A 27818-nucleotide genomic window follows, 5' to 3' on the forward strand; every position below is an offset into this window, starting at 1 on the left:
CACTGAAGTCCAGGCTTTGTCCATCCACCCAGTGACTTCAGGAAAGTTGCACAGCGCATCCGCCCAGTTATCATGAAGCTATGTTCTTCATCCCTGCTTTCCGACCAGTCCCTCCCAAGTTTCTCACTCCAGACTTTCTTTCTGCTGCCCGATTACCGTTTTTGACTGAATATTTCACAACTTGCAGGAGAACAGTGGCTCTTTCTGTAGGAGACATGTGCAGTAGAGTGAAGTGACAGTGGTACAGGACGAACAGCAGCAGCAGATGACACACAAGACAAGAGCCTCTCGCTGCTGTCAGTGTGATCATGTTAATTTACAAGTCACACCAGAGTATAAATCGCAGGAAACATCCAAACCATGAAAAAAAGTGTTTATAGTCCGAAAAACACGGTACACAAAATTGAATCTTGTGAGTAGGGTTGGATATCATGAAGAAGTTGCAAATATGATACATAACTCGATACACAAGCCACGATACGATCCACTTTTCAATACAGTGAGTTTTCGATTTGGTACAATTTGATTCAATATATTTCAGATCAATTCGATATGGTTCAGTGTAGAAGAGGCTAAATCATGGTTGTGATACTTAAAGTCTATTAAGTCCACTAAGTTTGTACAGAGTTAATATGAAAAACACACATTTTACTCATCAAAACAATGAAAATGTCAACACAACTGTAGCTCTTACACAAAATAGTTAAGTAAAATATACCTAAAAATGAGTCTTGGCAATATATATCAAATTAAACAATATGATAGATCGATATTTCAATGTTTTTGCACACCCCTACTTGTGAGCTTCAATCCAAAAACAGACTTGGAGTTGCGTTTTGTTTCATTCACACATGCTGGATTAACACTTTATTATTAATCTGTCTACCTCTCCAAAACTCAAAATGCTCTGTTCCACCTTGTCATGTCATGTTAGTTTTCAAGTGAACAGCTTCCTTTTACCTTTAGTTCTGTAGAAATGGGCAATTCCAGATCTGAAATCATCCAAATGATTGTATTACTGTATTACCACATGACATCATAAGGTGGTCTGCAAGGTGTTTCCGTTTGAATCTGCAGGGTTTGTGTGTTAAACATGTGCGAATGAAACAAAACACAACTCCAGGTCTGTCTTTGGTGAGGAAATATTATAACATAGATCCGAAAATAGCGTAATATGCACAAAAACACAGCTGCTCTTCCTCTTGTTTATCCTTTACTATAACTGCACGCTGAGTATAAAACAGACTCTTGTTTGTGGTGTGTTACAGATTTACAGGCAGTGGCTTCTCAGTCACTTCTCAGTATCACGATTTCAGCACTGGAGTCTGTGGTCTGGACTTCCTGGTTTTGGTCAGGACCCAGACAACAGCAAATCTCTCTATGCAAATCACACTGTAGATTTTCCTCTTGGTTCTTTGCATTGTCTATTTTAACCTTTTGTTTTTCCGTACGTATTTTATTGTAAAGCTATCTTTAACTCTTTAACAGTGCTACTTATCATTTTAAAGCCCCAGCATGTAACTTTTTTGGTCAGATTTGAATTTGAAGTTTGTTTGTTTTTTTGGTTTTTGGTGTTTATTGCACTGAAAAGCATACAAAAACATTCATCCTTACTGTGAGCGGGCTTGCATCTCCACAAACCTGACTCTTGTTGTTGTTTCCATGGAAATGTTATTCTTTTGGCTAGAATATTCCATAGTGTGGCTTGAAACTTATCTATCTTCATGTAGAATGTTCCAAAGTATGGTCTTAACTTTGTGTTTCCGTGGAATTGTGCAGTTGTCTTTTAACCACCTGAAAGTTGAATACTGGAACTTTAATTCTAAGATTCACTTCTCGTCAGTTTTAAAGGTGCGTAACGTTTCTGGTTGAACCTAGAATATTCTACATTATCCTCCTGGGACTCTGGGGACTCATAATAAACTGAAGGACTTCTGATAACTTCTCTAAACCTCAGGCTGGTGTGCTCCTCATTTTTCTTATCATCCAAAAAGTCACAATCACAATCTTCATCAGTAATTCAGTGCAGAAATCCTTCTGTTTCAGTTCTGTCAGCTACAAAATGAAGTTCCATCAAATACAACACAATTGTCCCAGCGTCAATTGTAATGGACATTTATAAACTTGTTATTATTTTAAGGCTCAAACATTAACATTATTAAAATAATTGGTAAATTTAATCTTAAAAGGTTAAGAAATAGAAATACATGTGAAAAACTTAGTTTTAAATTATATAAATAAAGGATATTTTCCTTGTACCATAAAATGTTTCATTTTGAATATTGGCCATTTTGGATCAAAAGGAAAAGTCAGTTCCAAAAGTCCCAGCCAAACAAATCACATATCATCAGAAAGCCAAGGGCATCCTCTATAAAGTATGACAGGAATTAAGAGTCGATCTCAAAACACATAAAAAATATACTTGTTAACACAATGTCCACTATAAAGAACACAAATGAATGGGCCGGGTCTCAGGATAAAATATTCAAATACTCAAAAGTCTGACCTCGCTCCACGCAGTGTCATGATAATTACGATAATATTGACTTATCCTTCCAATCTTTCAGTTCCTGGGTTTCAGATAGAGATGTAACAATATCCAAATCTTTTATACAATAGAATGTTTTCATGATATACATCTCGTTACGATATTTTGTGGAGGCTAACAAAACTGAATACGCTACTTTTTCCTCTTAAAATGCCTTCACAAGACATCTGAGGAACTAAGATTTAAAAGTGCTTAAACAGTTATTTCTTATTCATTTGTTTATTTATTTAGTTTGCACATATAACATGACAATAAAAAACACACTACATAAAAAGTAGGTGCTGGAATGGGCAAAAAACCCAAAAGGGCTTATGTAAAAGCCTTCACCTTATGAATACATAAAAAAATTATCGCTGTGTATTTAAAAAAAAAAAAAAAGTTGGATTAAATTCATTTGATTCAAACATGGACTAAATCACAATGAAACAAGCACAACTGAAAGATTGTCAAACATCACCATGAAATATCAAAAAATTTCCTCAAACTCTTTTTAAACAACACCTCTTATGTACCTTCACTAACCAGATGTGAAAACTGCTCCAGAATTTACAGCCTCTGTATCGAAGCAAAACTGCGATCTTGATGTGACATTTTGGATGAAAATTATGATTTTGACGAGTTTTGTGTCTATGATTCTCTGCATTGGTTTTAAAGTAAAATGTTAAATGTTTGGGGATCATCATTGAATTATAAAGAATTTTATACATAAAAATACAAATTTGATAAATATGAATCTCAGAAATATTAAGAATGTTAAGTTTGATGAATAAATGAGCAGACGATGTTAGTGGCAATGAGTTGCAGGGAGGATCATGGTCTATGTAGTTCGCTCTGGTTTTTTTGTTTTTTCTCTATTGCTGCACCATAACAATGAATTTAAGCGATTTAAGAGTCTTGTAATTCGATCTGTCATGATGGCCCACGATATTATTGTGAGACCTTTGACGATACGATTTCACAATTTCAGTTAGTGTTGCATCGCTAGTTTCAGATGACATCACAACATTCTATAGGCCAGTATTATTTCACAAAGAAGAGGGGCAGCTGAAATTAATATTGTTCAACTGCAGATTTAGTCAGTAATAGAAATGATCAGGTTCCAGATTGGGTAATTTACCTTTTGGGTGTTTCATATGAAAGTACAATGATATCAATAGGGAAGAAAAACTTGCCCCCTAAAGGAGTATAAACTTATCACATTCTAAAATCTGAAAACCACCCATATGAAATCTGGAACAATATTTTTTTTTGGTAACTGTATTTATCGTCTGTACATTTTATTTCCAATACTGGGAATTCTGTGGTTATTTTTTTGGCTATTTGATAAGATTTGCAGCTCATGATTTTAAAGCATATTGTAGATTTAAAAAGTTTTTGTGGTTTAAGTCTGCTCTTGGGTTTTTGGGTCAGTGGCATACATTACTTTGAATATTATCGTTTATCATCTGTATTTTTTTTCAGCGCTGTATCGTCCTTTGAAATGTGTTATCGTGAAGGCCTAGTTTTTCAAGTGGTCTCTGAGCGATACAAAAACAAATCAAAACCATCACTGTCTCCATCGTTACCATTTCCCCAAACTGTTCTGACTGGACTTCTGCTTCTCTTTTACTTTTGTTTTCAACTGTAGTGAAACGTGTTTACTGTAGTCTGTTCACTCTTTGAGCTATCAGCACTTGATGGAACTAAATAATAATAAACTAATACATCTAGAGTTGTGGTTGAATAAAGAATTCTTTGTGAACTCGGTGTGCTGCCGATTGATTGGTCGACTAAAAAGGGAGCGTGGCAAAAGCTTTCAAACATATCTCTGTATGTGACCCAGATTGCACTCACAAGACTACACCTGCAGGGGGAGTTCATGCAGAAACTACTATTTATGCAGAGAAAATACTATGAGACAATGTACTAGTATTTATATAAAGACAGATTCAACTTGTAATTCACTAGCAAGGGGCTCACCACAACACTGGAATACGATAAAGATACTTATTGAAGATGGATAGATGTGTTGGCTGGGAGGAGACCCTGGATGGGTGCTCTGTCTCAGGTGGTTGTCCAGCCAATTCAGGACCCCTCCCACCCTTTGTAGATGATGAGGTCTTCAGGCTGAAGGATGATCGAGAGACACGGGGTGGGAGGGAGAGCAGAGACAGACGGTGTTGTTGGGATAGGCCTGTATAAAAAGGGCTTCTGGGTAATTGAAGGTGTGGTTGAGCTGAGCTGTGGTTGGTTAGAGAGTTCTGCTCCTGAATCTCAATCAGTCTTATTAGCTCCACTGAGTTCAGTCTGCTTTTTAATTAATTAATTATGATTTTTTTTTTAATTATTATTATTAATCATTGTATTTATATAGCGCCTTTCAAGACACCCAAAGTGCTTTACAGTTCATTATTCATTCACTCAACACTCAATAGTGACAAGCTACTATTGTAGCTACAGCTGCCCTGGGGCAGACTGATGGAAGCGAGCCTGCCAATCTGATCCATCGGCCCCTCCGACTACCACCAACACTCACACACACTCCACTTTCTTACTAGGCTATGTAGTTGAAGTGTCTTGCCTAAGGACACAACAACAGTTTTTGTGACTGGTGCCCCCCTGCAGTACCTGATTTTCCCAGGGGTCTCCCATCCAAGTACTAACCATGCCCAGACTTGCAGAGCTTTTGAAATCTGACGAGATCAGGATTTGACAAGCTGGTATGGCCAAAACAAAAATAGAAATTCCAAAAAAAATACCAGATCTTCAGCTCACTCATGCACTTCTCCTTTCTGCTGTTGTCTTTTATAAATCCTTTTATAGATAAAATAATTAGTTGACTAATACAAAGGTTGATCTTCTAAGACTCCACCAATATATTAATCCACTAAATCCATCCCATCCTGTGCATGTCAGAACATGTATGTAGAGAACTAAACTACAGAGTTGGAAAGTTTCAGACACAATATGAAATGGGTGGAGGCAGTACGCTGGCTTTCTCTGTGCAGTTTGCATGTTCTTCCTGTGCCTGGGTGGGTTTCCCCTGGACTAAGGTAGTCCTGACCAAGACTAGCTCAAGATCTGCAGATGGTCCCACTGCTCCTGACAGGTTTATCCCAGAGACATTGAAGGACGGGTCAAATGCAGAGGACACATTACCCTACAGGGACAATAGAGTGTACTTTAACCTTAACTTTACAATCAGACCGTATGGAGACACAGGGACATTTGTGGAAAGAATTGTATAGGACCTTCACAATTGCAGTTTTTGTGATCCTTCACATTGTACTAGTGATTTATCTCATGGCCTACTTTGAGCACTACCTTTGTGGAAAGGGTTAAACCAAGTATGAATGTGTGAAATCGTGAGTCACTCTGTGGCTGCTGCCTTCTTCTCACTTTGTGTCACCCCTACACACGATAACCACTGACGCCCCCTCATGTCCCACCTCTGTTCCGTCACTGACGGGACCCTCAGTGCACCACACTTTACTCTGCAATTTAAATATTGTAGTAGTATTAAGTTAGAGTGTACTTTAGATACTTATCGGGCTTACCCTATAGTTGTTTGCAAAAATTGGGAAGACTTGTATTTTTTATTTCATTTTCTGGAACAGTGGCTCTTGGACAAAGTGGTCAACTTTTAACCCAAAGGTTGTCGGTTAGATTTCACATCAGAACTGTATGCTGTCTTACTTATTCTACTTCTACTACTACTGCTACTGCTGCTACATGTACAACTACTACTATTACTACTACTGCTGCTGCTACTTTTACTATTACTACTGTTACTGCCACTACTACTGCTGGTGCTAATACTGACACTGCTACTACTTCTACTACCACCACTAATACTCCAACTGTTACAACTATCGCTGATTCTAATACTACTGCCACTACTGCTACTACTACTTCTTCTTCTACTACTACTACTACTATTCTTACTGCTGTTACTACTACTCCTCGTTCATTGTGTCTTTGGGCATTTTGCACACTTGACCCACTTGTATGAATGAAAAATATGGGTGATGGTTAACAGTATCCAGGTCAAAATGAGGTCAGGAAGAGAGCTACGTAGTGTCCTTTAACACACTTGTTGTTTATTAGGTTAAGGGTCGACGTTCTTTTGTCCTCTGCGTTTGACCCGTTCTTCAGTGTCTCTGGGTTAAACCTGTCAGGAGCAGTAGGACATATCTCAACATTTTGGAGCTAGTCTTGGTCAGGACTACCTCAGCTGAAGGATTTGACCTGTTGTGGATTGCCGATGACAGTTTAGAATGAAGTCCTTAAATGTTTGAAAACGGTAAAAACTCGGGGACTTAAAGACGTTCTACCTGATTTTTCCTGTCTCAAAAACGTGAAAAACAGAACAAAATCTTTTTAAATACCGGTAGTTTGTAGTGGTACAAACTTATTCCTTACTCCTTTTGTATTCAGATTATTCTAATTTATAAGCACTTTTCACAACTCTCAGAAATCAGAGCAAAGTTTTTCCCTCATTGTAAAGCAATAACTAGCATGCTAACTGCACAATTCCTGATTAGACATTACACAGTGGACTTGTTTGGATCAAGAGCTGCTTATGTAACATATCTGTACTGGGCTAAGACGTGTTTTGCTCAAGTGCATGGGAAAAACTGGTGTAGAGGGCAGAGGAGCAGGTGCTAAGTTGAGAGAACCACAGAGCCGCCACCACAGACCTGAGTCTGGCCTGCCCTGGTGCCTCCCCCTGGTGCCTCTCCTGGTGCAGACCTTCTCTGTTCCATCACACCGTGTGTTTCCCTCCCACAGATTCTCCATTCAAGTGTGAAGATCTGACACCTACATCAAACCAAACCTCTGCAACCACGTCTCTCCTCAGCACTCAATATCATCATGCTCCTGCTCTGCTACTACTGCCTCTGGTCTGGTGTTGCTACTGCTACTACTACTACTACTACTACTACTACTACAACTACTACTGCTACCACTACTACTACTACTGCTACTACTACTACCACTACTACTACTACTACTACTTCTACTACTATTACTGCTGCTGCTACTGCTACTACTACTACTACTACTTCTACTACTACTACTACTACTACTACTACTACTACTACTACTTCTACTACTATTACTGCTGCTGCTGCTACTGCTACTACTACTACTACTTCTACTACTATTACTGCTGCTGCTGCTACTGCTACTACTACTACTACTTCTACTACTACTACTACTACTTCTAATTCTACTACTACTGCTGCTGCTGGTACTAATACCAGCTACAGCTCTTGCTATTTCAAAGTCAGTGCTCTTTTGCAATTTGATGGAAAGAAGTTATAATCTCATTTTGTGTTCAAATACAAGCGTTTCTCCGTGGAGATAGTTAGCTTTAATGCCAGACTGTTGGAAATATATAGCTACCACAATGAAGATAAAAATGCTCCTTTTTAGTAATAAAATGTAATTCTTACATACAAAATAATAGTACCTTCTTTATGTTACCATGAGATCTTACAATAACAAATAGTTCAGGAAAGCTCAAATTTTGTCCTGTAAACATGATTTCTTGCATCATCAGTGCTTGTTGAAATGAGTATCTACTTCTGATATTAGTTTTAGTATTGATTGGTATCTGATTTTCGACTCTGATTTTTGACAGCCCTTTTTTATTGTTGTCTCTCTGCATCTCCACAGCGTCTTAAGAGTATTCACATAGTTTAGAAGCCACACTGTGTTTGGCTCTTGTGTGGAGTTGTTATTGAAGTAGTGGTCTCTGCTACACAGAGTTGAGGTTGAAGCGCCCGGGCGTCAGTGTCCGGGCTTCCCCCCGTCTCACTTACATCTGTTTGTTTTCACATGTCATCTGTTTGCACATTTTTCACCTTCTTCAATTCAGACTCAGACAAAACAACAGTATTACACAATTACAGCCAAGTCCAGCTGCACCACTGCAGGATTCATCACAACTTATTAAGCACCGTAGTATCAAAAATCACATACAAATCAGTAGTTAAACTAGTATCGGAAATCTAGTTTCATCACAGTTTTATCTTGAGTTTGATCAGAACTAGTGTATAAAAACAACTGCTAATGTTTAGTATTGAAAAGTGACAATATTGTCTAAAAAAAAGAGTACAGACTTACTATGGGGAACATAAAAGTTTTCACATTTCAAGATGAAATTAGTGAAAAAAGTTAAATAAAATTTTAAGTAAGTTTAACATTTTTAAAATTGTTTTGAAGGATTTTAGAAACCATTAAAAAATCTAATATCAAAACAATATTGCATTACATCATCGGTTTGTAGAATTGGAGGATGGGGATTTCCTAGTAAATAAGTAAATATTATTTGCATGTGTATATAACACATGGACATCAAAAGAGAGGGCGGCTATGTTTTACTTACATTACATTTAAAACCACAGTGTGTAACATTTTAGACTCAAATAAATGCTTGTTTTGTCAGTTTGGTTTATTGCACTGATTTTGTTGATTTATTCAGTTTATTGTGCTGAAAAACTTAAAAACACATGGGTTTCTATGAGTGGGCCTTGCACCTCACAAACCTGACTCTTACTTGGCCTGAAGGAGGTGGCACATTCTACACCAGAAAAGTTACACAGTGAACCTTTAATCTAACTGGATTCCTAGAGAACATTGCTAATATGAGAAATTAAGTTGTAAATAGATTTATAATTAAATCCTGACAGTATCCTCCCTTTGCTGTAACGACAGCACTGCAAACCCTTGTCCTTCTCTCACTGAGCGTCATGATGAAGTTCCCTGAAATGGTTTTCACTTCACAGCTGTGCCATGTCAGGGTCAAGAAATGGCGAAAGTGCAAAGCAGGTTAAAGCAAAAGGAGGCTCTTTAAAATATATGTAGAACAGGTTTTAAGTTCTTTTGAGTTTATCTTGTGGAATGTTTTGATAAATTCAGTGAGTAATTAATCATGAAAAAGTGTGTCTCAAATTTTGTCTGGTAGTGTAGCAAGGTATATAGAGAGAAGGAGGGAGACATATGTAGAAGGAGGGTGACAAAGAGAGAGAGAGAAGAGAATGAAAGCGTAGTGAGAGAGACATGCTGCAACGCTGTGTAGGAGTGTGCTTGTACAGAGGAGGTTCCGTGCGTGTTGTGGTGCGTTCGGGGGCACTCTCTGACGCTGTGAATGTGTAAACGTGAACGCCGTGAGTGTAGGACGAGGTGTGACGCGTTCAGGTTCAGCCACCGAGAGGACACATCCACCCACACGTTACTGCGTCTGCACCATCACTGCACCAAGAAGAGGACAGAGGACAATCAGGCCTGTCACAAGGATCTGACGTTAACCGACTAAAACTACTACTACTAAAACTAGTATCGAAACTAGATACTGATTTTAGCAGATATCACAACTAAAAAGTCACATTCACAGGACAGAAATTATTCTTGAGCTTGAAAATCACATTCTATTGTCTAAAGAAAGAGTTTAGTTTTTTATTATTGTGGCATCGAAATCTGTATTGAGTATCGATTTTATTCCTTAGTATCGAAATTGAGTTTGAAATTTTATTACTTTATGTATTTAAAGATTCATTCTAGTGGAGGGTTTGCCACTTGATTTTCTCATGGAGATTTTATTGCTTTACCAGCTTTGTTGCAAAGTATGGCATTAAAGTGATATAGTGACACAGCAGTTTTTACAGTGTAAACATAAAGCTTATTTGGAAATCGAGACACGGTTCCAGATAGTGTTGTCATGATACTAAAATTTTAAACTCAATTTTGATACTAAGGAATAGACTCGATACTCGATACTCATTCCGATACCACAATGTTGATAAATACTGTTACTACTACTACTGCAGTACACCTGGGCTCTAAATCCCATCATCATCAATATGATTTCTGACAACACTAAAACAGCTATATACTACTACTACTACTACTACTGCTACTGTTTCTGTTACTACTGGGGATGGGCATGATTAGTCGACTAATTGATAATTGATCATTAAGAATTTCGTCGTTCATTTTTAACTGACAAACCAAATGTCTGAATAGCGTAAGGAGACAACACTGGACTTGCGGCGTCACAGTCCCACGTTTGGGCTCTGGCTCCTCCTTGGAGACACTGTAGCTCTCAGTGAGTGTGTTCACATGCACATCAGTGTCCCAGGTATGATCAGGTTTTTCGAGTATCCCGGTTTCATCATGGTGCATGTATACGCAGTATCCCGGTTACTGCAACATCAAGTTGAGTGTGCATGTGTCAGAGAGAAACACTTTTCAATCTTTTCATCATAACAGTTGCCAAAATAAATAAAGTGACCAATATAAATAAAGTGAAATGAGTTAAATTAAATAAATAAAGAGCTGCACTAAACCTGCACACGTCTGATCTCTGAAAACATGAACCATCTCCAAACATGAACCATCTCCGTCATCATCAACACCCCTCTGTCACAGAGAGAACGCTCATATTCGTGTCTTTAGTCCGACAAAAGCTGACGCATCAGTGCACAAGGAAAGAGCAGTTTTTTTTTAGCTTACAGTTTATGAAAATTAGCCATGCAGTTTTAAGTTTCGTTTCTGTAAAACCGAAGCAAATGTTATTTTGTAATAGATAATGATGAATACAAGTGTAGGTAGTGTAGAGACATGGTTCCAGATAGTGTTGTCACGCTACAAAAATAATCAATACTGATTCCGATACCACAATTATAATTTAAAAAAAAATTGTCCTTCTTTAGACAGTAGAATGTGATTTTCAACATTAAATAGTAGTACTTTCTTTACTTTTCGCATGTGGTTTTATATGTGTGTAATCCTCAGTGGTCCAGGTAGGTTCCATAGTGCTCCATGGGTGTATACTAGTCTATGTGCTCTTATACTTGTTCTGATTCAGCTCAAGAAAATTCTAAAGCTGTTCAGGAAAGGTTCATTTCTGTCTGTGAATGTAACTTTTTTAGTACCAATACCTGTTCAAGATTTGATACTATTTTTTTGCAGCAATTTGTATCTGATTTTCGATACATTTCACAATCCTTTTTCCAGATAATTATGTTTTAGTAAAGTGTGGTAAAAGCATGTGGTTTTTGCAGTAGATTGATCTTTCTTTTGTTGTTCAGTTCCCAGAGAGCAGCTGCTGCAGACGGAGGAGTACGACCTGAATGTGGTGCGTCTGTGTATCCAGGTTTATCTGCAAGACGACAACGGACAGTACACCAGAGCTCTGAATCCTATCGTCACTAATCCCATCTATGACAACCGTGAGTACTACTACTACTACTACTACTACTACTACTACTACTACTATAGTACACCAGGGCTCTGAATCCTATCGTCACCAACCCAATTTATGACAACAGTGAGTACTACTACTACTACTACTACTACTACTACTATAGTACACCAGAGCTTCAAATCCTATCATCACCAACCCAATCTATGACAACAGTGAGTACTGCTACTACTACTAGTACTACTATTACTACTATAGTACACCAGGGCTCTGAATCCTATTGTCACCAACCCCATCTATGACAACAGTGAGTACTACTACTGCTCCTACTACTACAGTACACCAGAGCTCTGAATCCTATTGTCACCAACCCCATCTATGACAACAGTCAGTTATATACACAACTACTACCGCTACTACTACTACTACTACTACTATAGAACACCAGGGCTCTGTATCTTATCACCAACTCAATCAAACAGTGAGTACTGCTACTGCTACTACTACTACTACTACTACTACTACTACTACTACTACTACTACTACTGCAATACACCTGGACTCTGAGTCCTATCGTCGTCAATATGATTTCTGACAACTGTACAGTATAGTTATATACTACTACTATAACTACAACTGATACCACTACTACAACTATTTTTTTACTCATACAGCAGCCTATATCGGGTCTCTGTGATGCTGTTATTTTAAGTCTAGATAAAGATAAATACAAGTGTAGGTATCATCTTTACCACAGCCACACCAGCCCTGTCACTGTGCACATGTACGCCAAAAGGAGTGGTGCACTAATGATCCCTTGAGCTCACTTTAGACTCATGTAATCATAATACTGGGCCTGGCCTGCTTAAAAATAAAAAAGGTAGACTTTTTTTTATGAAACCAGTTATTCTCTAGATTAGAAATGATACCAGAAGATTCTTAGAAATCATCTTCCAGAGACAGAGGGAAGTCTTCATCTTCACTCGTTTGATTATGATTCAATAAATATGAAATATGCCAAACTGGAATACTGAATGTATATTATGTCAGTATAATTTGTTTTACTATCTTTACTGGAACGACCTTCATTGGTATTACAAGTTGAAATGCCACTGATGATATAAACAGTGAGAGGTGAGTCCATAAAAGTCAAATAAAGGGGCGTGGCTAAATATCAAAACAATAATGAATTTCATCACAGGTTTGTAGAACTGGAGGATGGGGATTTCTTGAGAGTAAATATTACTATTTGCATATTTACAGTGGTAACACATGAACGTCATCAGTACTGCTGCACCAAGGAGCACAGAGTGTAACTTTTTAGACTCAAATGTTCTGTCAGTTTGGTTTATTGCACTGGTTTGGTTTATTTCGTTAGCTATTGCACTGAAAAAACTTAGAAACAACTAACGATGCATCGTGCAGCTTTGTCAGTTCTGATACTGATTTTGATACTAAAGCTTTAAGTATCTGCCAGTATCAGATATCAGCCGATATCAGTACAGAGACTGAAAACAGCATTTATCTCCTTTAAAATAAATAAAAGCTCTAACATTCTGAGACTTTCTGGGCTGACTATGACCAGTAAACAGTCTTATTATTATTACTACAGTATTATCTAACAGTCCTCTCCAGCATATTGTTCAGTATCGGTGCCGATATCCAATACTAGTATTGGATCAGTGGTTCCTTAGAAACAACATGTGTCCCTACTGTGAGCAGGCTCATCTCCACCAGCCTATTTGGTCTGAGGAGGGCCTCCTCATCTTGTTTCCATGAAAATGGAAACATCTTCATGGAGACAATAAGATTTCAGATCCTCCATCAGAAAAGTTGCACAGTGCACCTTTAATCTAACTGGATTCTTAGAAAACACTGCTGTGATGGCGACATGATGTGGTGTGTAACACATGGAAGTTGCCTTAACAGTTTGGTTGCAAGAGTCATGTGGACATACACATGTGTTCCTCCCAGAGTCTGGATTTTTCCCACAGTATTTTATTAAATATGTCTGTCTGCATTTATTCCTTTACAGATGTTTTATTGGCAAAAAATACTCTCTGACCTGGTGAAGTCACCTGCTTGTCCTCAAGAAGATAGAAGTTTAAAGAAGACATATTGTGCTTTTGTCTGCTATAATCTTTGACCTCATGGATCATTATGTTACAATTTGAACATTTTAAATCACAATATTGATCTAAAACCACCACACGGTGACTTCAGTGTCAGAAAACTGCGGTGTCCACCCCTCCTACATATACCTGCACATCTCACCAGTGAGCAGCAGATTCTTTTTTCCCATTTGTCCTAAAATGATTCTGCAGTGCTGCCAAATCCTAAGTGTATCACTGATTTAAAGAATAAAATTGGAGAATGAATTAAGTACAGAGCAGCGGGTGTGTCTCGGTGAAAAAAAGTAGATCAGAAATATGACGTCTTAAATAAAGGAGAAGAAAGATTACTCAAACATGCAGGAATCACTCTAAATACAACTTCCAGTGGGTAAATGGGAAGGAAAACTATAACACAGTTTTTGCATAATAGCTTAATACTATAAAGTCACAGACCCTCCACCAAAAAAGTGACACAGTGTCTCTTTAATCTAACTGGATTCTTAGATAACACTGCTGTGATGGGGACAGAGTATCATGTGAAACAGGTGGAAGTTGCCTAAACAGTTTGGTACATTCAGTTCGTTTTCAGATATTGTTAAAGTTGTGTGGATGTGTATAAAACTACACTGTGTTCCTCCCAGAGACTGAAACAGGAAGTAGTTTATACACTCTGACCCCAAAAAAGCAGCGTTACCATGGCGCACTTCCTCTTTGGACCGATCATGTGACCTGTGTCTCAACCAGCTGCAACTGTAAAATACAGACTGAACTGGTGGAAATACAGATAGTGTTATTTGTCTTTTAGCAGTCATTTTTTTTGCATTGTTTGTTTTCAGTTGTTAGTGAAACTTGTCTACAGTTTTGGTCCTGAAATGTTGTTCAGTAATCCAATTTGTTATTTTAACTATATTTTTAGCTGAATATATATAGGCACAGTGTTTCCAATAGTGTTGTCACGAATCACGATACTAAAATTTGATTTCACTACTAAGGAATAGACTCAATACTCAATACTGATTCTGATACTACGATGAAAAAAAAAAAACCTCTTTCCTTAGACAATAGATTTTCAGCATTAAATCATAGTATGTTCTGTTCTATTCCCTTGGGTCTTATATGTGTGTAATTCCTCAGTGGTCCAGGTAGTGCTCCATGGGCGTGTACTAGTCTTCTCCTACTACTACTACTACTCTTAGACTTGTTTGGATACAGCTCAACATCATTCTGAAGACGTTCACTAAGGGTTCATTTCTGTTTCCTAGTTACCATGCAGGTGTGTCCTCCCATCTTCCGTACAATTACCTTTAATCCACTGAAATAGGAAACTTTATATCAAGAAGCTGTAATTAGAGGTTAGAGAAAGTTAAAACCACACTTCAGAACATTTTCTAAGGATATGTTTTATGCCATACTATAAAATATTACAGTCAAAGGAACAGAAATTTCATGGAAAGAGGCAGGAGGAAGCCCAAATAAGAGTCAGGTTTGCGGAGATGCAACCTCTGTCCTAGACATGTTTTTTCAGTGCTATACATGCAACCAAAATGAAAGGAAAACATGCTGTTATTGTGCTTTATTGGTGCGCAGTCTCCTCTATCTAAGGAGATTATCTTTGTTGCCGTTTCTATCACAGATTATTTTTCTTGAGCCACACAGTCCACATATTTGAAGGGGCCGGACTTTCACCTTCATTTTCACCAAAGCATCACCAGGGCCACCACATGATGAAGTGTGACATGTGACCTGCTGCAGAGGCTGTGGAATACAGAGAGCAATCCACTCGAGATTTAAAGCCACTGGTGACATTTAGTGACTCACCTTGAGGCCCATACCAGCCTTTTGTCATTTCATTTTCATTGGATTTGTTTGGCTAAAAAGTTACATACTGTGGCTTTACAGTAAAATATACATGTTTAAACGGTTAAATGCAGTAGATAGCATATTACATGTAGTTTGTCCATGTACACTACTGGTCAAAAGTTTTAGAACACCACACTTTTTCCAGTTTTTTACTCTTTACTTCTGACCAAAACATATTCTGAACTTTTGATTGAATATAGAGAAAAATCCCGCACACCGTTTTACTTGCAAATTGTGAGATTTGTTTGGACAAACCGTGCAACATTTCGGCAAACTGTTTGCCTGACGAAGGCCTAGTGCCGAAACGTTGCACGGTTTGTCCTAATTAATCTCACAATTTGCAAGTAAGACGGTGTGCGGGATTTTTCTCTATGTTCTAAAGCTGCTCCCTCTCTTCCAACACATCTGTCTCAAGAAACTGATGTGTGAAGTTCTCATTCTTTTAAACTTTTATATATATGATAAATAAATAAAAGTAATAAATAACTGGAAAAATTAGGGTGTTCTAAAACTTTTGACCGGTAGTGTATATGTGGCTGTAGTAAGTTTGCCTGTCAAATTCTGATTTAACTCTGGAAATCATGTCTCTTTTTCCATTTGTGTCCCAGGATCTCCAAACACGGCCGAGCTGAGGATCTGCAGAGTCAACAGGAACAGTGGAAGTGTCAAAGGTCAAGACGAGATTTTTCTCCTGTGCGACAAAGTGCAGAAAGGTACAGCGCCCCTATCTGAATAAACATATAAACAACATATATCTGCTTTGTTCACATGCTTGGTCTCCAGTTACAGTAATAACACCAAAGATTAAATCAAAAGCAGATGTGGGTAGAGTAGAAAATTGTACTCAAGTAAGAATGACGTACTTCAAAATAATATTACGCCAATAGTAGTGGTTCAAGAAATTACACAAGTAAGAGTAAAAATAGTATTTGGGAAAGCTCCTACTTAAGTAAGAGTAACTGATTTATAATACTTTACTTGTTCCTCACAGTGGACTTAAGACTGTACAAAATATTATTCAAGTAGGAGTAAAAGTAATAGAAAAGTACTCAGTAAAAGTAATAGAAAACTACAGTTTCAAAAGTTACTCAGACTTTCTTACTAACTCCATATCTATCTTTCTCTTCCTTCTCTCTCTCTTTCCCCCTTCTCTCCTCTCTCTTTATCCATCTTTCACTTCCTTCTCTTCACTTCCCTTTGGCTCTCATTTCTTCTTCCACAGATGACATCGAGGTGCGTTTCTTCGCCCCAGACGGGTGGGAGGCTAAAGGTTCCTTTTCACAGGCTGACGTTCACAGACAGGTGGCGATAGTGTTCAAAACCCCAGCATACTACAACCCCTCCATCACTGAGGCGGTGCTGGTGCAGATGCAGCTCCGGAGGCCTTCGGATCAGGAGGTCAGCGAGCCCATCGACTTCAGATATCTGCCCGACGACAAAGGTGAGGTTGATTTTATGATCTACATTATTGCTCTCCTCTGGGTCACATTGACCTGAAGAATTTCTTTTTTCCTTCCTGCTCTCTTGGGGCGGATCAATCAGACCCAAACCCTGCAGATTAAAACTGAGTTCTGCTCTCAGAAACAAAACACTGTTTCACCTTATGATGTCATTAAGAGTAATACAGGAAGTGCTCCGCAGTGGCTCACTCTGCAGTCAAATTGTAGTCTCAACAAATTCATGGCTTTGTAATTAATTGATCTCAATTAATCACATAACAATATTTGGCTTACTTATGTACTCATTTTCTTCCTGAAACCCATCATTTGTTGGAGTTTGTGCTGATGACACCTCTTGTTTGTACTCAAACAGAACTGCTCCCGCCCACAGCTCCAGCACTTTCCGTGCTCGCTGTCACACGTTTTACATTTAAATGGTGTCGTAGGGTTGAGGTACTTCTGATACGCAAACTCTTCTCTGCACAGTTTGCAATAAACAATGCCTTTATCAATAGTAGTAGTAGTAGGTAGTTTTTTTAATAGCAATTTACTGTCCAGCAGACCCAGAGCGCTTCCGTACAGTATAATTGCCGTAGCACAACATGGTGCACGGACAAACGTTCCTTGTTGTTGTAATTAATTAATCGTAATTAATCCGTTAATGTCCCAGCCCTAAAATAAATACATGGCATATATATTGTCTGTGTACCATTCGTTCTTTTGAATTTTCAATTAAGAACGAAAAACCAAAAAAAAGATTTCGACCTACAGTATTTAATTTAAAGTTTATTTTAAATAACACAGTTTCTGTGCCTGTTTTAATTTTGATATTTAATTCTCTCTGGTTTATTTGCCCCGGACGTTCTGCTGCTAGAAGGACTTACCTGAAAAATTGTTGCAGTTTTGTGGACAAACATGTCCTCTTCTTTTATACTGACTTTTATTTACTTTCACGTCTTAGAAAGTAGCAGCGATAAACTCTCCTTTCTTCAATTGACACTGAATTCACACGCGACGCTGAATTGAAGAATTTCCGAGGCAAATAAACCAAAGAGACTGAAATATCAGAATTAAAATAGGCACCAAGAGTTTTTGGATTCGTGTTATTTGAAATCAACTTTAAATTAAATCTTGGAAATGGAGGCCAAAATCTGTTTTTTTGTTTTGTTTTGTTTTGTTTTGGGGTTTTTTGACACTAAAACAGAATAATGAAATAACAGTTTTTCCATTTTATTGTTTTTCGTTCTTAATTGAAATTCAAAAGAACAAATGGTACACGGACCATATACATACATACATACATATATACATACATACATACATACATACATATACATACATACATACATACATACATACATATATACATACATACATACATACATACATACATATACATACATACATACATACATATACATACATACATACATACATATACATACATACATACATACATACATACATACATACATACATACATACATACATACCAATCAGAATGAAATTTTACTTAACTTAAGTATGTTTTTTCCCCAGATCCATATGGCTACAACGAGAAGAAACGCAAACGAGAAAACCTGATGAAGTTTGCCACTCTCCAGTCACAAGGTCAGTTAGAATATTGATACTGAGTAAGAGTCTCTCCTATTCTACTTAAGATTATTAGTTCTGATTGAGTTTTTTTTTTTTGTTTTTTTTAGTGAATTCTTTCAGTTTGAGTATGAACAGGCCAATGGCAACACCTTCCAAAAATCTACGGAAAGGTAAGTAGATATTTGCAGTACACACAAATGACATCATGTCACCTGAAACCCACCCTCCCTTTGCTCCCTGCTTCAATCACTCCCCCTTCAGAGCACATTATCACATTACCATCAGAGTGTATCCACAAATGAAACTACTGCAGATACTCGCATCAGATTTGTGAAGTTGTAGTGTATTACTGCTTTTGTACATTTATGGAGAATTGTCATGTGGCAGCTTGTGGGCAGAGCATTGGAAAAACTCTTACAGCTAATCACAAGGAGGGTTCAAATAGTGCCCAGGAGAGATCGCTAGATTACTCAAACATTCATGGAGGACATATAAACCTCTTCAGGCATGTTTTTGATGAGGGAACAATGGTATAACATGGTAGAAAGATCCCAGATCCAAGAACGATGCCAAAACATTGTGGTTATGATTTTATTTTACATTTTGTCAAATCTCTAAAGTCTCGTTTTGTTTTCCAGATGTGGGTAACATGTACCTCCGGCAGCAGATTGCTTCAATACATCAGCAGCAGCAGCCTCCTGCTCCTCAGGCTCAGATGTTCGGCTCAAACTTCCAGTCTCCTCCTCTCCAGGCCCTCCCTCCTTCCCCATGGCCTAGCTCCAGTCCCTCCAGTATCCCAATCGATTCTGTCACCGTCAACCAAGGATCTGTAAAAAGTTCCCTGCAGCGCAATGTACGGCCACAAGTCAACGCCCCCAACCAGAACCCCGGTCTTCCTCAGCTGTCCATGCAAGATTTGAAGTGCTTGGACTCACAACTTAACCAAGGTGATTCTCAGCCTCTGTACCATCTACCACAACGAGATGTACTCATGACTGAAAACCAACCTGTCAATCAAAATCAAGGTGTCCAGATGCAGTGGGCGTCCCATGGGTTTGGCAGCCCCAGTCAGATTTCAAGCGGTTTTAACGGGGCAGTGCCAGGAGGGGGCGGTGGGGTCAATGATGGAGGTGGTTCAACTGGTCTTGGGTTTAACTTTTTAGATCAATTCGATGGGGAAAACTTGTTACAAAATTTAGTTGGAGGATCACAAAGTGGATTCGCAATGAAGCAAGAACCGCAAATGGTGTTAGGGCAAGATGCGGCCATGCACTCGCCAAGAGAGAGTAACACATACACAACACTGCAGCCTCCTCGCTCCAGTAGTAATGGGGCAATGGGAGTGGATGTTAACAGCAGCCAGCCTTTAAAACATCGGGGAAATCAATATTTAAACAGCAATAGTGTGCAGCCAGGCACACACTATTCAACATTGGAAGACTGGTTAAAGTCCAGTCATAATAATCAATAACAAAGGGGTTCCAATGAAAATCTATTGGTCTGATAATGGTACTTATCCTAGGATCAGAGGTGCTATATTGAAGGTACTAGGAGTTTTGCTAACCTTGCACAGCAAGATTGATTCTTGAGATATTTGGGAGTTGACAGACTCATGAGAATCCATCTTGAAGTGTATGGTTAAAATTTGTCCAACAGCAGCTGAACCAATCACGTCGCAGCATTTAGGTTTGGGCGAAATGCTCAAACGAACCAAAACAAACATGGCGATGCCAACAAATGTTCTTCCACCTATTTTAATGTCAGTGCAGACTATTTTGTTTTAGAAAAACAAGCAGAGCCTCTCCTGGATTTAAAGTCTGATGTTTCTACTTGTTCTGCTGTTGTGGTTTATTGGATTGAGAGGAGACACATGATTTCATTTTAGCAAAAACAAACACAATGTAGCAACTCGGGCTGCAGCTAATGATTAGCCCAGTGATTGACTAATCAGTGATTCTTCATTTGATTAGTTGACTGGAGGCTAGAATATTTACCAATAAAATTGATTATGGATAAAAATTTCTGTAAAATCTTTTGACATTTTGATTTAATAATGCCACTGTCTTTGTTGTAAAAGGTCTTATGGCATGTGTTTTAAAGTGTGTGTAGTCAAGGTAACAGTGATGAAAATACGATTATTTTAGTAATCGACATCGCGATCATTCCGATAATTCGTTGCAGCTCTAATAGTAAATGCAGCGATTTGACCACTGAAATAACTAGAACAGTCTGAAGAGGGAGGGGTTTAAAAACGAATCTGGGACACCTCCAGACATGAAGCAGCTTAGAGAGATGAGAGAGAGACAGCGTCAGTATGGAGGATCAGTCAAACACGTGAATGAAACAAAACACAGCTCCAAAGGTTTACTCTAATATAGGACCTTGTTATATAATGATGCCTTTGCTTCTGATGGCCTTTACAGGCCTGTCTCAGCCCCTCACAGCACTGTGTCATTATTTATTCACCTCACACTCAGTCTCACGGGCCTCGCCAATCACCACCACTTATACACTTTTACTAGGGCAGTGTTTCTCAAACTGTAGTACACAAGCTCTTTCAGGTGGTACCAGGACGGCTCTTCAGTTTGTGAGTTTGCCTCCTTTAGAGTTCATTAGATCCTTTTTCTGTCCTCATTTTATAATTTCTTGTTTTGAACGACTGTGGAAATGATGTAATCCGCTTCTCAACGTGGTTTAGTCCTGGATTAGACCTGGAATAGTCCGGTTATAGACCTGGTTTAGATCTGTTGGGAAGCCAAATTATTTCTTTGATACTACTTGGCGTGAAAAGTTTGAGAGCCACTGTCCTGGGGCAATGTGGGTGAAGTGTCTCGCCCGAGGACATAACAGCAGAACTAGTTTGTAGTGGGAATCGATCCTCCGTCCTCCGTGTTGGTGGACAAGTGCTCTGATCACTGACGATGGTGTTTGAGTGTTTGAATCTCAGTGATAAGATTGTCCTACTTTCTCCCAGTGGGCGCCTGCAATCAGAACTTTTAAAAACATATCAACATACGTCACTGGAGAAAATGTGTTGATTGAACAAGTGAATGTACTACTGATGCTCAGGTCTGACTGTGGACTGTTTTGTACTATAGGGGGCGCTGGTGTGGATATAATGATGATTTTTAATGATCTGTTTTATTGATTGATTTTTTTTTTTAGTAAAGATTTATACACATTTTAATATTTTTTGTATTTTATGTGATGCACTCTTAAGCCGTATTTCAGAGGTGGGCAAGATCAGTTGTTTTAGCAAATCACAAAAATTGCCATTTATGAAGTAGCATAATTTTCTCAACAAACAACTAAATAGTTTGTCTTATTCTGCATAAAAACAGCTAAATAAAATTTCATATTTTTCCCAAATCATTCAAAAAATTCAACCCTAATGAACAGCAAAAAATACCATCACGTTATTAAAGGTTGTATAGAGGATATTCCAAGGAAAGAGAAATACAGTGACTCCTCAGCTCCCTAAGTAGAAACGTCTCCTCCCGCCTCCTCCTTACGCTAGAAATCACGCTCGTTTACAGCCGGTGTGCATTCAGAATCGCCGCTGAAGTTTCCTGTCCAGAAGTCATTTATCGAATGACGCATCAGTCTTTAGACCCTTCGTCTGCTTCAGTCGTGCCATCACTGGAAGGAATCTCCAAGGATCACCTCAGTTTGGCTTCCCTCCTTCTCCTCTTCTCTTCTTCTTTCAGCGACCTCAAAAACTGACTTTTTTTTTTTACGGTGGACTGGTCGTGGATTCTTGTTTGCCACCGCAACAAATTTGCTCTAACTGTGAGGGAGCTACAGTTAGAAAAACCCACTAAGAACCGCTGCGTTGGTCAAGTAAACAGTGTCTTGCGTATGTGGAATGCGTGAGAAGTGAATGTAAACCACGTAATCCCACTCAGCTACACTAGAAACGTAGGAGTTTGACTGACAACCTAACAGCCAATAGATAATGAGATATATAATGAGGTAGCCTCTTTATCTACTGGCTGATGTTTATCTGGCCCCATCACATCCACAGCTGATTCTTTTTTTTTTTGGTCATCATAATTACAAGTCTGCTGCGTCTCTATAATGCTATCTTGAACAAAAATAAAAATCCTCCATACAACCTTTAAAGATGCATTTTAACTTTTCTGTTGGAGGGTCCGTCAAACTTTTGTTATTGCTTTGTCTGGAATGTTTCACAGTATGGCATTAAACCTTTTCATCTCTGTGGAGACCAAACCAGACCAAGTTACAGGTCAGATCTGTGGAGAGGCGACCCCAGAATGTTTGTTTTTCTAGGTATTTTTAAGATATAAAACCATCTGTAATTGAATAAATATGAAGTAGTTTAATGTCATACTGTGGAACATTCCAAGGATAGCAATGGCATCTCCATAGAAACAAGCACACAAACAATGCATCTTTAATAATGCAACGGTAATTTTTGTTTCCATTAGGGGTGAATTTTTTGAATCATTTTGGAAAAATATCTAATTATATTTAGCTGTTTTTGCTGCATTAAGAAAAATCCAAAACTTATAGAAAATATGTGTCACTTTTGCCCACCTCTGATAGGAGTTGAAACATTGACGCTCTGAAACGGCGTGATTCTGATTTCCATTGATAAAGTGGAGGAGGCTTTGTCTCTGTGTAGTGACTATGTCATATCTACATCACTGTTTGAGTCCTCAGTTCTAACACTCACACACAGGAAATGTTGACCTTAAACACATCAGCTATGTCACCTTTACTGTTTATAGTACAGTACCGGTCAAAAGTTTTAGAACACCACACTTTATCCAGTTTGTTACCATTTACTGTTGACCATTCTAAACTTTTGATTGATGTGTGTATCCATCTTTGGCAGATAGAACAGCTGAACACACTCGTGGCTCGTTTTACAATAGAAATCAAATATTGTGCAGAAAGTTCTTCCCAAGTCTGTTGCAGAAGTTTCCATAAATGTGTGGCACTTGTAGGTTGCTTCACTCTTCTGTCCAGTTCATCCCAAACCAGCTCCATGGGGTTTAAGTCTGGACACTGTGCTGCTGCTGGACACTCCATGTTTTCAAGCTTGACCATCTTGTTCTTTTTTCCTGAGGTAGTTTTGGCAGAGCTTGGACTTGTGTTTTGTATCTTTTATCTTTTTTTAACTTCTGTCTGTTCAGTTTTTACCTTTGCACCATTTCAAGATCTTCATTGGACTTTGAATTGCAATAAATAACTGGAAAAATTAGGGTGTTCTAAAACTTTTGACCGGTAGTGTATTTTGTTAAATAGACGTTTAAAAGGCTTGTACTTTTTTCCCCTTGTGTATTTGAGCAAAACTTGTCTTGCTCCAGTACAGATGTGTTATATAAACAGTTCTTGGAGTAAAAATAAGTCTGCATCTAATTATAAAGCGTTTTATTGTCCAATGAGCAGAACGTGTGTGTTAGCATGCCAGTTATTGTTGTGAACTTTATAGTCACAGCAGCAGGATGCTCCAAGTTAAATGGAATATAACTTTGGACCACAGCAAACTGGTTAAAAGCAAACCTGTTTTTCACATTTGAAAACAGTAAAAATCAGGTACAGCGCTTTTAAACATCTTCAAACCAAAATTAATTGCTTTTGAATCAACATAGAATATTAAAATCGAAAAACGTGACATCATATATTCATGTAAACGTGCACTATGGCATACCACTTACTTGTCTCCATGAAGATGTTTTTGTTTTGCCTGGAATACTCCACAGTATGGCAATAAACGTTTCTATCACAATGGAGACATACAGTGTAGACCACAATAGAATACACGCAAGATATGTACGTTTAAAGCCATTCTGTGGGACATTCCAGTGCAAGGTCAACATTTACGTTTTTGAGTGGATAAAAACTTGTGTACATTTATTTCTTTGTCTGAGGAGAGGAGTATTTTTGCTCACCTGCTGTCATCACTTCTTACAATATTCATGGAATTTACCAGAGATTTTGTCATGTTTTGATAATGTACTTTGAATATTTTACATTTTGTACTGGTTCATTTGTTAATAAAGACTCTTTCACACATACAAGGCGTTTTTCTTGTAGGATAAAAACCAACACTTTCTCATTTCTAATTGTAAAGGTGCAGTATTCCGAAGGGTCCAACGCGTGCTTGTCTCCATGGGGATGTTATTGCTTGAGATGTTTCACAGTGTGGCATTAAACTTATGAACCTCCATGAGAGAAACATTCAAACATTCTACATTCAAAGATGAGATGAATGCCATACTGTGGAACTGTTACAGCATTCCAGGCCAGAGGCGGCGCTACCATTAGGCAAAAGTAGGCTGTCTCCTAGGGCCCCCAAATCTGGAGGGGCCCCCAACCAATGACCCTCAGTGCCACTAATGGTCGAGGCATCAGAGCAAGATGATTTTCTTTCAATTTGACATTAAATGAGGGTAATTTACTTTTAAACAATAATCATAAGAAAAATAATCATCATATGTAATGGATGTAAACAAAAATGTAATTGTACTAGCAAAAAAAAAAAAAAAACTACTTTCAGTTTTAGTATCATCATCTATCAAAAATAGAGATGTGCATGTCTCAAGAACAATGAGGAAAAACAGACAAATATATTTACAAAACAAAACAAAACAGAAAAATGGTGCATTATTCTGAGGCCGCCAAACTCAGGTTCACCTAGGGCCTCCAAATCTGGAGGGGCCCCCAACCAATGACCCTCAGTGCCACTAATGGTTGAGGCATCAGAGCAATTAGATTTTCTCTCAATTTCACAATAAATGAGAGTAGTTTACTTTTAAACAATAATCATAAGAAAAATAATAATCATCATATGTAATCGATTTAAACAAAAGCTTAATTGTACTAGCAAAAAAATAAAACTACTTTCATTTCTAGTATCTAGTAGGCTACTGAACTAATAAGACAAGTTTCCAATCCATCATAATTCCAAAAATAGAGATGTGAATGTCTCAAGAACAATGGAGAAAAACAAACAGTAAACAGAAAAACGGTGCATTAGAGGGCTCCAAACACAAGTTCACCCAGGGGCCCCAAATTGCTAAATCCACCACTCTTCCAGGCAAAGTAATAACATCACATTTGCACCATTAAAATCCTTACCAAACGAGAAAAAAAAGTCTCTGAACGAACTGTTCTCACAATGTCACAAATGATGCAATCCTGTGCAGTCTGTTACTTGTATTACTGGATTGTAGATGACATCACCACTTTCTAGGACTAATAATAGATAATATGAATAAGAGCTGCTAAAAAGTATGTTAACATGCAGGTTTTAGTTGTGATACAGTGAATTCTTGAGTCTAGTCAGTAATAGTTTTGTAGAATTTAATACTCAGTGCCAATTCTTATACCAGAGTGATACAATACAAAATAATACTCTTTTTAGTCAATAGAACATGATTTTCAGTATTAAATCACAGTACTTTCTTTTCTATTCCATATCCTTATATGTGTGTAACCCCTCAGTGGTCCAGGTAGGTTCCTTGGTTGTCCAAGGTTGTGTCCTCCTGAGACCCGGTCCATTCATTTGTGTCCTTTATAGTGGACATTACCTTATCCAGCCTCATTTAAGTGTTTTGAGATAGATTCTTAAAGGGGGGACTGCCTAAATAGGGCTGGGGGATTATCTTTATTTTTATTATTATTATTATTTATTATTTATTTATTTATTATATTATATATATATATATATATATATATATATATATATATATATATATATATATATATATACTTTTTTTTTTTTTTTTTTTTTGGTATGCGTGTTTATTTAAGTCTGTCTTGTTGTGGATGTGCTGGGCATCCAATCCCTTAAACTTGACAAATTATAAATAAAAAAATAATAATAAATAAATAAATAAAACCTCTATAGGAGTTTGTTTGTGGCTGCACTATGATAAAATAAAGAAAATAAGAAATTAAAAGGGAGTCTTAAAACTTTTTGAGTCAACTGTAGAACCTTGTCAGAGATGTTGGTCATCAAAAAAGTTTTTTGTTTGGTTGTTATTTTCACATGAATTTAACACCAAAATGTCCCAGGTGTCCATTACAGAGGACATGTTACAAAATTATAAATAAAAATAAAATGAACAAAATCTAAATGCTAAGGTGTTCATTTACCTCCAAATAGATAGAAAATCTCAAAAATATATATATTGCAATACACTTTTTTTTCTTTGGGTCCCAGGAGGGTACATGTGCTCTTATACTTGTTCAAGATCATTTTAAAAACATTCAGGAAAGGCTCACTTCTGTCCTGTCAAACTGGAACTTTTTCAGTGTTAGTTTTAGTATCTTTTAGTATCTGGTTTTTGATACTTTTGACAAACCCAGTCACGAGTAGAAATGATCAACTAGTCCCTATTGATCCAGGAAAGTCCCGGTTTGAAGCCCATTTTTGTCCACTGTCCCAGCAGATGGACCCAAAACCAGTGGTATGTCCCAGGTTTCCCAATGTTTGACCAGAGCAGTTTTCATTACATATTTTAACTAAAATACAGAAAACCGTGCTTGTTGGTGACCGTAAGACAAAAAACCACATGGACAGAACTCCCTCAGGTACATCTGACCCAGAAGTGAGTCAAAAATGGATCATGTTACGCGCTCTTTTCACTATTTTATTCATGCCAACCATCCCCACCGGGTGTGTCCAAGTATTGAATTTTGAAAACCTGAAACACTCAAAACTAACCTCAACATCTGTAAGATTATAAGTAAGATTTGAGCTATTTATATAATTATTTACCAGTATAATTATGCGTTATTTGACACCAGTCTTTTGTTATTTCTGCTACTTATTTTGAAATTATTATTTCCATTTTATATATTTTTTTCTCTTTGTTATTATATTATATTGTGATGTGTGAGATACTGTGTCCAAATCATTTCCCTTGTGGATGTAGAGACATAGAGAAATAAAAAATAAAAAAATTTTAAATCTAAATGTTGCTCCTGTCCTCTCTGTACCTCCACCTTTTTGCACTTTTTCACTTGATCACTTTATTTCTGGTGAATTGGAAAAAATAAAAAAATGTGGACCACACTAATCCTGCTAATCCTTCAAA

The 27818-nt window shown here is 37.7% G+C and overlaps 1 protein-coding gene across 1 annotated transcript in view; it reads left to right on the forward strand.

Moving 5' to 3' along the window:
- Positions 1–24794, forward strand: part of rel (v-rel avian reticuloendotheliosis viral oncogene homolog) — a 39820-nt gene extending 15026 nt beyond the window's left edge. The window contains exons 6-11 of the mRNA XM_020918500.2: positions 11626–11766; positions 16321–16425; positions 16935–17153; positions 18691–18762; positions 18855–18917; positions 19386–24794. Coding sequence (XP_020774159.2) covers positions 11626–11766; positions 16321–16425; positions 16935–17153; positions 18691–18762; positions 18855–18917; positions 19386–20218 — 1433 coding nt within the window. The 3' untranslated portion in view covers positions 20219–24794. The remainder of the gene's footprint in view (positions 1–11625; positions 11767–16320; positions 16426–16934; positions 17154–18690; positions 18763–18854; positions 18918–19385) is intronic.
- Positions 24795–27818: the final 3024 nt, after the last annotated feature.

The sequence above is a fragment of the Boleophthalmus pectinirostris genome, unplaced genomic scaffold (assembly GCF_026225935.1).
Source record: "Boleophthalmus pectinirostris isolate CB_2022bp ecotype Guang Dong unplaced genomic scaffold, ASM2622593v1 HiC_scaffold_5, whole genome shotgun sequence".
NCBI classification, from domain to species: domain Eukaryota; kingdom Metazoa; phylum Chordata; class Actinopteri; order Gobiiformes; family Gobiidae; genus Boleophthalmus; species Boleophthalmus pectinirostris.